This window comes from Ochlerotatus camptorhynchus, unplaced genomic scaffold (genome assembly GCF_037179485.1).
Source record: "Ochlerotatus camptorhynchus isolate MF236.1 unplaced genomic scaffold, CSIRO-AGI_Acam_v1.1 ptg000292l, whole genome shotgun sequence".
In the NCBI taxonomy this organism is placed as follows: domain Eukaryota; kingdom Metazoa; phylum Arthropoda; class Insecta; order Diptera; family Culicidae; genus Ochlerotatus; species Ochlerotatus camptorhynchus.
Genome location: NW_027040781.1, coordinates 97,501 through 109,512, shown reverse-complemented (window position 1 = coordinate 109,512; position 12,012 = coordinate 97,501). Strand labels below are relative to the sequence as shown.

The 12,012-nt window shown below is 42.4% G+C and overlaps 1 protein-coding gene across 3 annotated transcripts in view; it reads left to right on the top strand.

The window, feature by feature from the left end:
• Nucleotides 1-12,012, top strand: part of Cad87A (cadherin-87A) — a 727,611-nt gene that overhangs the window by 677,598 nt on the left and 38,001 nt on the right. For all 3 annotated transcript variants that reach the window (XM_065228518.1, XM_065228520.1, XM_065228519.1), the window contains 3 exons: nt 6,357-6,901; nt 7,054-7,192; nt 7,557-7,711. In XM_065228518.1, coding sequence (XP_065084590.1) covers nt 6,357-6,901; nt 7,054-7,192; nt 7,557-7,711 — 839 coding nt within the window. The remainder of the gene's footprint in view (nt 1-6,356; nt 6,902-7,053; nt 7,193-7,556; nt 7,712-12,012) is intronic.

Below are 12,012 nucleotides of genomic sequence, written 5' to 3'. Positions count from 1 at the left end.
ACTTCACAAAATTTCCGACGAGAAGTTCAGATAACTTCCGAGGAGAAATAAACAGAATCTCCAACGGGAAATCCAGATAACTTCCGACGATTAATTCCGAGAAATTCCTACTAGAAACTCACAGTACTTCCAACGAGATGTTTATTCAGTAGAGAAGCATAATCAGAAGCATAATACATCCCAAATAGGTAACAAGTTGCTTGGCAAACATGGAACATGAAATAGGAGAAATATGATGATGTGGATAAGTCCGTTGTGGGATTTCATATTCTTGCCGACACTTTCAATCACTTGCTGCTTCCTCCGGAATAAGATGCGTATAACTTTTCAATTTGCTGCAGCCGATCGGATTATACAGGAAGATGATGGAGATGATGAAAAATAATTGTGGAACGGTTTCAGATCTTCAGAACAGTACACGATCAACTTAAGTCTCAAAACATATCCAGAGGACTTTATCGATATAGGGAAGATCCATAAAGACGTAGCATTTTAGGCACGAAGCACCAACTTTACACCCCCTCCCCTTTGTAGCGTACTTTTCTGCATGGCTGGATTTTCCGTTATTCTGATAAATCTGAGAGTATCAACAAAGATCTCTTAAGTTCTACAAAGCATCTTAAACTTCTACTCCTTCTTTAGTTCTCTCTAGTTTAAGTTAATTTGTTCCACGTTTACTTAATATTTTCAACTTCAACTCAGTTTCATGAACGAAGCCCCCTGAACGTCTTTCAAATCCATTACGCTTATCCGAAGCTCCGCGAGTCTCAAAGAAGTGCCCAGAACTTGTTTGTAGTTCGGTGGACTCCTGAAAAGTTCCGCGAACTTCTGGGAAAGTCCGTGAACTCCTGAGAAGTTTCGTCAACTCCTACGAAGTTCCTTGTACTACAAAGATTTGTCCATAGCTTATACAAGCTTCAACCACCAAATTTACTGAACTTGTACGAATTTCCTATAACTCATGCAATGGCTACCCTACATCAACAATAAAGGAACATCTTCTTTAAAAAATCTGATCTTCTGCGAAGTTCCCAAGCTCCAAATTTGTTTATCCAAGCTTTCAAAATTTGACCAAGATCTCAAAACATCCATGAACTTCTTCAAACTTCCGGGAAGAACATGAACCTTTTCCTTGAATTTACCTGAACATTTGGGATCCCAAAACTTCCAAAACTTTCAGTGAGTTTTTGTTTGTTTAATAAGTTCTCTGACAATCTGCTTCAAACTCAATCTAGTACAGCAATATCTCCAACAGCTGATAAGCTTGGTATTTGCTATTGCTGGTATCTTAGGAAATTATATTATGGATAGCTGCTCTAATAAACAAATACCACAAACGAACTGTATCCCGGATGGGTAAACTATCCCACAAATTGTTTGGATGATACCCCGAGCACGTCGTTAAGCTCTTCCTTTCGGCATATTTAACTAATTCCACATGGGATTTTTTAAGATATACTGCAGACGTCAGGGAAGTCTAGAGAATTTCTAGCTTCCAAAATCTAAAGATATGTACGAAAGTGTAGAGATCTTTTGGAAAGTTAAATGAACATTTGGAAAGTTGCGGAAAGTCTAGACTAGTCTAGAAGTTCAGGAAAACTTCTAGAGCTTATGGAAAACATCGATTACTTCAGGAATCTCTCTGAATATTTTACAGAATCCTTCCTGAGTCCTTTGTACTCCTTTCCCGATTGTTATTTATGTACAGTTAGGAATCCTTATTGATGGATTCCTTATTGCCGGCTATCCGTGAATAAGGATACCGACAGCTTATGGGATTTTCTGTGGTGGATTATGTCATTTGTTTCATTATATGAAGCTTTATTGTTTTCGACAAAGTTGTTGTACTGGGATAGACCAACAAACCAATGTCATTGGATTTAGGTATAATTGGAACTACGCCCTTAGAGGCGCTTCACTTTTATGTTCCTTATGATGGGCGCTTGGGTCCAACATAGAATATTTCGTGACCCTGGCCATACAGAAAGTTGCTGTCTTCAGCAAAGTTGTTCAAGTGGCCAATTCCTTTTGGATGGTGGCCATATTAGTTCAGAATTCTCTCACTACGCAGCGCTAGTGTGCATGTGAACTTCCTATATAAACTGTATCTCGAGAGCCTGACCATATAGAAAGTTGCTGTCTTCAGCAAAGTTGTTCAGTTAATCATGTCCTTTTGGATGGTTGTCATATTAGTTCAATATTCTCTCACTACGCAGCGCTAGTGTGCACATGAACTTCCATAATATGAAATGTCTCAAAAGCTTGTCCATATAAGATGTTGCTGTGCAATGTGAGAACAAGAACCGGAAAAAAGGATGACTTCTCAAGTAACCGTAGGCACGTTATTTCGGCTTTTTGGCTATATACAGCTAAACAACGGCTATACCAGTGTTTGTAATTTCTGATGAGGCTCGAATACAGCCAAAAAGGCGAAATAACGTGCCTATGGTTACTTGGGGTGTAGAAGCCGGAAATCGATTTCGGACGCCATTGTAAAATCTAAGACGGCGGTCGACGGTTCCATAAAAAATGTCGAATACCCTACAATATGAGTATTTGTGGATAGGGGATGACGTGTAGAGGTCGGAAATCGATTCCAGATGCCATTTAAATTCCAATATGACGGCCATCAGTTCAAGAGAAATGGTCAAATACCCTTAAATATGGGTATTTCCGACAAGGGGACGACGTGTAGAGGGCGGAAATCGATTCCAGATGCCATTTTAGAATCCGAGATTGTGGCCATCGCTTCAAGAAAAACTGTCAATTACCCAAAGGGTAAGTCACTCAGCACAGTGTGCCGAAAGTAGATTCTGCACAGCTTAGGCACATCCTTCGGCACACTTTCGGCACAATCTCGTAGGCATTGGATTGCTCATTAAATAAATGGGAGCACTGCTGGACAGCTGTCAATGAAGTTCTTCACAACATTACGTGCTGTTTGACTGTGTATTTCAGAAACACACTCTAATTGAATATAATAGAGGAACTTAGACCAGAAATTCACTTGTCGGTTCACATTTGAATTCGAAATATTGGCTTCCGAGGGTTGTCGATTGCTATTGATGTCGGTCAGAAGTCTTTTAGCTATTACTCAAATCGAGTGTACTGCGAACCGGAATACAGGGATAATTTGGATGGATTGGATCATTCAGTGGTGGCGGTTGGATACGGACAACTCATAGGAGAAGATTACTAATAAAGAACTCTTGGTCCAACTACTAGGACAGCGATGGATATGCTTCAATGACGGTGAAGGGTATCAACTGTGGCCTTACCACCGATGCGACGTATGTAAATTTGAAGTGAGATTTCGGTTTAAATTAGAATTAAGTAAAAGAGTAGTTTTATGTTCGGATATGTGTCATCTTATACGAGATAAAATAAATGGCTTTCGATTTTTGTAACAACCTTTCTAACATACAATTTTTAAACCGATTTTCACTTGTTGAGGTACTACGATCGAATTCTTCCGGAACTCCAATCCGATGATAAAACCAAACGTCTTAGCTTGGGATCCTTCTTCTTGACATAAACCATTCCGACGTCGAATACCTCCGAGTGCTTCTTGCCCGGAATCATCACCTTCAGCAGTTTCTCTTCCAGATTGAGCAGAAAGGTGTAGTGCTTCTGAATCGTTTCCGTCTTATGGACCAGCAACGTTCGGACGAGTTTGGAGTAGTAGGACTTGTAACGCGCACCCAGAGCACAGATGATCGATCCAAAGTGCAGATAGTTCTTGTCGCTGAAGGCACTGAATTTCAAGCTGATATTACCACCCGACTGGATAATCGCCGGGTAGCACATGTTCAACTAGTTGGTACCACACCGGAGACCTATGTACTTTTTGTCCGTCAGAGCCTGCTCGACACCCTCCGACAGTTTGGCATGTTTTACTTTCTTATCAGCATCCATAATCTCCATGATGTGATCCTTGAGGTACTTGTTGAATACGTCTACCATCTGATGCTGATAACCTCGGAGTCCTCCTTGGAGCACATGATGTACGCAATTGGGACGCTGATGTTCACCGAGTTGAAGCTCTTGTACTTGATGAAGGCTCGCCACGATTCACAGAATTCACCCGAGAAGTTTTGCTTGGAGAAGACGCCCAACGTTTTTACATCCTTGGATCTCTTAATCGCCTCCAGCAGCTTTTCAAAATTGGCCTTGTCTTTGTCGTTCTTTTCCTGAACCAACAGCTTCCCCGACGAAAAGCCCTCCACACCGTCCTTCTCGATCTGCTTCAGGAAATCGACCTTCTTCTTGCTGGTCGGGAAAAAGATTGACTTTTCGCATAGCACTGTAATCGTATCGGTCAGCTCGTATCCCAGCAGCCGAGCAGTTTAAACACTTCTTGATGTTGAACTGCTTCCATGTATCCGCTAGTGAAAGGCTGTTTCCAGAATAAAACTGCAGCTTCTCTTGACATAGTTCAGCTTGAAATTCCTGATGATGCCTTGATCTTGGGGTTGACTCAAAGTCGTGGTCTCTGGTGGCATGTATAAAAACTTGATTTTGGGATTGCTTATGGTGGGCGGATGCAACGGAGCCTTTTCAAGGAGCAGCAAAGCCTTGAAGCTAATGTTCTTGGCTGCGCAGAACTCCTCCAACTGTGGTGAGCATTAGTTGTTTATCCAGTCCTCAAATAATTCTCGGTCATCCAAACTTTCTTTTTGCTACGATAATGCACATGGAGATTCGCTTTCTGTAAATGTTTAATGATTCTTGGTTTCCGACATTGTTGATAACCAACGGCTCAGATGCTTTGAGACATAGGATCAGTGAGGCGTTTTTTGTAAAACAGTTTTGTCTTATCACAGTTGAACGTCCAAACAATACTGAACACTTTCAATTTCATTTATGACCAACGGCCAAATGGCATCGGTTTCCGGCCTCTACACGTCGTTCCTTTTCCGGAAATATCCATATTGTAGGGTATTTGACAGTTTTTCTTGAATTGATGGTCGCCATTTTTGATTACAAAATGGCACCGGGCATCAAATTTTAAGATCCACTCGTCAACCTCGTTTTGAAAATACCCATATTGTTGGGTATTCGAAAGTATTTCTAAAACAGATGGCCGCCATCATGGATTCCAAGATGGCGTATAGCATGGAGATTCAGCATATACACGTTCTAAACCTGAATTCAATGGTACAGCCTTGTTGGCCTAACGCAGTAGAACAATTTTGTCCAAGACAAGCTTTATGTATTGAATCAAATGAGATAATCCACCACAGACCATAGGGTAAGTCGGTCAGCACATTGTGCCGAAATTAGATTCGGCACAGCTTGTGCACATCCAGCACACCTTCGGCATATCTTCGGCACATCTTTGGCACAATATCGTAGGCATTGGATTGTTGTAAATAAAATGGGAGCACTGCTGGACAACTGTCATTGAAGTTGTTCACAACATTGCGTGCTGTATGACTGGTTATTCAGGAACATCGTCTTATTAAATATACCAGAGGAACTCAGACCAACAGGTCACTTATAGATCTAAATACGAAATGTAGGTTCTAGAGTCGGCCCAAGAGAAAGAAGCAGCTAATCAACCCCTAATTTAAATAATGCTGCAACTCACACAAAACAAACTAAAGCAGTCTATTCATCATTCGCTATAGTCGGTCTCCAACAATGCTCCCCACCGGTTCCAACTCTTTCCGGTCGCTGATAGACCGATGTTTTTCACATAATGAAAGGCTAGGTTTCTGATCTTGCTTTTGAGGGCATTATAAAACACTAAAACACAGGACTTTTATTACCCTATGGAACACAAAACACCAACATTTCGCACACCACTTCCCGCGTTATCCTCAATCCGATTTATCCTTGCGATTTCAAACCAAAACATTCAAGTTGTCGGGATGGGTATTTTACAAACAATCGCGGCTTGCTCTATGACCGGCACAATCGGCCCACCTGTGGCACACTTGCGGCACACTGACAAAAAAGATGACCCAAGATTGGTGTGCAGAGGGACCTACTCCTTAGTGAAAATCCCATAAATATACCATAACAACACTGGTAGAAGTGTCAAAATGGTCTAGAATCTTGGGAACACCAAAAGCCTGTCCTAAATGATTCCGATTGATTAATAAAAAAAAAGTTCGTTGTCATGGCTTTAAACTAAAAATAATAAATAAAATTTAAATCTAAAATACCGACCCACCTACGGTCAGCTACCCACAATTGGATCGCGACCCGTAGCTTGAAAAACGCTGTTACAAAACGAATGACAAATCGGTGACATTCATACAATTATTGAAAACGAATGCAAAATATAGATCCTGCGCTGAATATGCACTACTCACCACCAAACAATTTCCACCTCTCCGTACCCCCAACAGGTCTGATTCGCAGCAAATCCCGCATCGATTACGAACAGACACCGACCATCCAGTTCAACGTCACCGTGGTGGACACCGGAATCCCGCAGCTGACCTCCACCGCCGAGATAACGGTCGACATCATCAACACCAACGACAACGATCCGGCCTTCGACGAGCCGGAGTACGAAATGTCCGTGGTGGAGAACGCACTCATCGGAACGGTTGTGGGTTCCGTATCGGCGCGGGATGCTGACTCGGGACCATACGGACAAATCACCTACTCCCTGGTCGGTGACCAGAGTGCAAGCTTTGCCATCGATCCGGACACCGGTGTCATTACGGTGCGGAACAGCACGGCCCTGGACCGCGAACGGACGACAGAAATCGGCCTGACAGCCATTGCCACGGATCGGGCACCGGATGGGACCAGCCACTCGACCACCGCCCCCGTCACCATCAAACTGCTCGACGAGAACGACAATGTGCCGACCTTCTCGCAGAAGATTTATCACGCCACGGTAGCGGAAAATGCGGCACTCAATCCACCGGCAGCAATCTTGCAGGTAATTTGTTTTTGTCCAGTTGTGGCCCGGGTTTTTCGGGGCCCGGTTGTCCGTGCCAGGCCCGCGTATGGCACGGACAGTGATAGAAAATTAATTTATAATTGAACAATAACAAATGGCCACTGCACTCTCTCTCTCTCTATTTTCAACAGGTCAGCGCCACCGATCCGGACGAGGGTGCGGCAGGAGACGTGAAATATAGCATCATCGGTAGCGATATTGAAAACACCTTCCGGCTGGATGCAAACTCCGGTATCCTGTATCCGGGTGCGAGCCTGCTGGGACTGAACGGTGAGAGTTTGATGGCTTTTAGGTTCCCGAGTGCATGCAGCGGGTGTTTGGTTTAGGATTGTGTGCGCATGAGTGATTTCGATATAATATACCGACAGGCAGCCAGAATTTCGATGAAAGTTGATTTTGAATTACCCCGTGGCTGATTTTCCCGTGCGATCCAATTGGTTGGAAAATTGATAAATTTGATTTTTAGCTGCACTTTGAGTTCAATTATCTCCGTACTTTCCAGTCAGTTGAAGTCGAATGTGTGCTGCACGGAAGGACAAAGGCTCATATTTAGTTTGTGAACTGTTTATTTATTGATCAGTAGCAGAAATAATTTCAAGCCCTACCTAAACCGATATCCTTTTTATCACTGCAGGTAACTACCGCATCGACATCGAAGCCCGCGACGGGTTGGGATCCGGTCCGCACAGCGATCGAGCTGAAATTAGAATCGAAATACAGAGCATCAACCAGCACCGTCCGATTTTCATCATGCCGGCCCTTTCGAACGCCACGGTGGAAATTCCAGAGGTAATGTTCCGCGTTTTCCCATCCATCGATGATTCCGAGCTGGTTGGGGAATTTCTTCGAGCTTGGAATCGCTATTAATAGAAATGGAGGTATTTGCAAACGAGGGAGAGACGCACGAATGCTGTGTTTGTAACAGCTCCATTATCGCCATCCATTCCTTTGGGTGGGGTAGAAACGGTTCATTCCATAACATCAACGACCAACCAGCCTTGAGGTGGTGCCATTCATTCGAGTCCAAAATTAAAAGCACCGGCACCTAAATCGTACGCCGACTCGGTGTGGGCTCGGACCGGGCGCGGACCCGACATCAGTGACAACTGCTTCAATTGAGTTTTTCATTAAAATTCTATTGGGAAATGGCAGGCGGCTCATTTTCTCGTGTATTGGAATGGACGTCCCCCGGTGCACTATTAACAGAAGCTTCAAAAGCAGCACTTTTGATCAAATGGTATGCTCGTCATGCATACTTCTACATAAAGGCGAAAGCAACCGGAAGACGGATGGCAAATATCTGTTGGTTCGCGGGACAAACAAATTTAGTCCATTTCCTTCAGGGTTCAATTGTTTTGCTCGCCGCAGCGTGTTTGGATCCTGCAGGGGGGACAAGCTAATAAGCATATTCAGAGGGCAGAGTCTTAGAAAGTTAGATACAGGTGGTCTGACTTGGCTATCCGCAGCCCTCTTATTGTTTAAACAATGTGTACAGTATACATTAGGGTGGGTCAAGTTTAAATGACGGATCACAACCCCGGCTCCCCTTAGCTCTTTCGATTTGTATTGAGGTCCCCAGCAACTGTGCCCAATTAGAACGAATTCGTAACGTAATTACATAAAAAGCAAGATGGATACCATTTTGTACAAAAAATTTCATTACGACCGGTTTTGTGTACATCGATCCGGAAAGCAAGCTTCTCTTACACAGACATCAACATCAAAGTATCAATGAACGGCTTTTTCGAAAAGGGTGAAGTGCATCGTATTCTATGCAACATGACAAGATATTTTTACAATGTATGGGACTTGAATCATTCGGTCTAATGTCCCATCTATTTAGGAAACCGAATCGGAGTCAAATGAATTTAATCTTATGCCGTTTTAGTTTGATGAACCAGGTTCGAAACTGGGTTAGTTTTTCTTTTCTTCAAAATATCACTCTCGCGGTGAACTGAAATGTTGTATAAATGTGTATGTGTGACTTGATATAGAAAAGTCAAAAAGGCAATGACAGCTAGCTGCCAAGATTGCTCAAAAGCAGTTTTCAGTTTAAACATGCTCTAGGCATTTCCTTGTTTGCTGCTGATTGAGTCCGCTGCCATTATTTATTTTCAAAAATTTATTTGAATGCACGCAAATGGATACCATCAACTTAGAGCAAATTTATGACCATGCAGGAGACATAATCCAACAGGTTGATTACATATGCTTGAGGAATATGGACAGTAAGTAGCAGGATCACTATTGACATCGCATATTTCATCTTTGCTCAACATTGCAAGCAGTTTAACAAAACCGCTTTTGTTTCGAACCACATTTAAAAATTGACAATACTTGCGGTGATTTGGGATATTCATAAAACCATTTTCTGGCCACCTAGTGACAGAATCGGTCTAAGGATTGCATGTTATAGCTATGCTCAAGATTCTATGCAATTTAGAAAAAACGAGTATTTCTAGGACGACTTTCAATAATTGACCGTTTTCCCGGTAATTCCGGATATCTGGGGATCCGTTTTCCGGCCACCCAGTAACAGAATCGGTAGATTTCATCTAAACTCAATATTCTATGCAAATTACAAAAAATCTCCTCTAGGCTGTCTTTCAAGAATTGATCGTACACGGTACCGTCTGTCCAACTACAAGTGCGATCGATTCTCTATCTGTTTTGCTGAAAAGCCTATGTTATTTTAAAATAGGGCTCAATTTTAAAATTTGATGGACGCATTGCCGAGAACCAGCCATGCCAACATGAATCGATGCTCAGGAGTCAAGGGGTGGTTTTCCGATCCTTTTGGCCAAGTGCAGGTCCAATCAGGTAACTTTCTACTTCATTTGAAAGTAGATTCCTATATCTATCAAATGGTGGCTAAATTACAAAAATCGATCATCACAAAGCCATGAACCAACCATGCCACCATGAATCGATACGCTGTTTGCAGTCTCTGGGTTCTGACTTTTAACGGATGTTCCGGATTTTCTATAAGACCAGCGTGAGGCCATGGATGGTTCAAATAATATTTCCACATCGTATATAGCTATTCAAGTAAAGTAAAACGACATTTGAAAAAAAAACAAGAAGGGACAGCCCTGTGGGGTTGTACGCAATGGTGACGTAGAACTACATGGTCTTATATAATAAATCTTATTTGTTAACTGCAGCAGGAGCCTGTGTTTTGTGCAGGAATAGGAATTTGTGTGGGGTTCTCTCTGTTTATACTCTTTATTATGACGCGCTTCGCATAGATGGCCCACAGCAACACACGAAGAGCTACTGATTCCGATCAATAGCGGTGCGGCTTCTTCCTCTTTCTATGGATGCTCATGTGGGCTGCAGCTCGCTGCTTGTAGGCAGCCTTCCGATGTGTACTGGAGAACTATGTTCAACACCACACGCCGAAAGCACTGATGCTGCTGCTGATGCCGACGACCGGACACCACCACACACGGTGATTACGGTTAACGGTTAAACCTTTCATTGTGTGCTGGAGAATACCACCACTCACCACGGTGGTTGAATAATCACCGTTTGGTGAAACAGGATGGAATTCAACTTTGAAATCTGGGGGAAATCGCTTTTCGCAGGCAATCGGTGATAATTTTAATTATCATAGCAACAGTTGCACATTCGTGCAATTTTCAATAGTGAAAAATGATAAAGTCTTAAGCTTAACAGATGCGTAGGAATATTTCTGATCGATTGGTGATAAAATTATTGAAATTGGGCCAGGGACCGCTGAGTTATTAACGTTTAAAATCTTTCATAATATTGTTACATGTTCCATTTTCGGTTTTCACAAAGTGTACCACAATAAAGAAAACACAGACGTAGTCCTACGTCAAAAAATCGCGAAGGTTTAGAATGATTTTCAAGATTGGACAATTGTTACGGGTGTTCTGGATCTTCTGGGGACTACTTGTCCTGGAGTACTCGATGTCTCATATGACTTATATGACATATGGTGCGGCAACATATTTTCAAAACAATTTCTTCGCAGAACAGCTGGTTTCCATTCTCCTGAACTCACTCCGGATTGTAGTTGATTCCGTGCGGTCATGATGACCAAATGTCATTCTAACCGCTTAAATGGCAAAAAGAGGTTTGTGCAGTTACTATAGATGTCTCGCACTCCCCTTGCTGCAGTAAGATTAAAAATCTCATTCAAACTGTGAATTTTATAGCAGAAACAATATTGGGCCTTAAAAGACCCAGAAGCCGGGCATGTGTGTATGTATTTACAATCTAGCTCCCACTGACTGGCAGTGGCATTATGAATCCTCCTGCAAGAAGCTTAAATCCGGGAGATAGAAGGCGACAGCTCTATCGCAACTCCAAAAACACAAGAACACAAGCATTCCGAAGCTATTTTCGTATACGATAAGCCCCGCTCCAATGCATTTCAATGTGCGGGAATGATTATTAATGTACTGGAAGTTTCAATCTAGCTGTGTTGCTTGATTGACGCGTATTAAATGAGTTGGAAATGTTTGTAGTATCACTAGTACTAGTACTATTATTCGGAAATTAAGTATGAAAATAATATAAAGGAAAAGTTGAACGAACTCACCAAATCTGACCAAGTGAACCCAACAAGCTGACCTGATGTGTTAGAGGAGAAGTCGCAATTGTAGACGGTTCGCTTCACGGGGTAATCCGGTTTGTGGTAGAGCTTGCACGGAATGTCGACACAATTCGCACACTGTGGTACTCGATTAAGGAAATTCAAGTATCCGTTCGTCACCTATATCACTCTAATGTTAAAAACAAAATCCGGAACAACGCAAAATCCAAAAATTTGACGCGTGGAAATTTTTCGCTTCCATCTACCGACCCAGAAGCCGGGCGTGTGACTTTTTTTTATTCTGAGACACTGTACGTGCTCCAAAACTCTTGAAACTTTACCAGAAGTTAGGAAAAGTCACCAAATTTCAAGATCATCGAGCTTTTGGCTTCAGAGATTCAGTCATTTGAATCGCACGTTTGGGCCGAAAAAGACCCGAATACCATCGCAAAGTAAAAATTGATATAGAAGTTCAATTCAATTCAATATTTTCTGACTGACTTTGTCGTCTACCTTTTTGAAATTT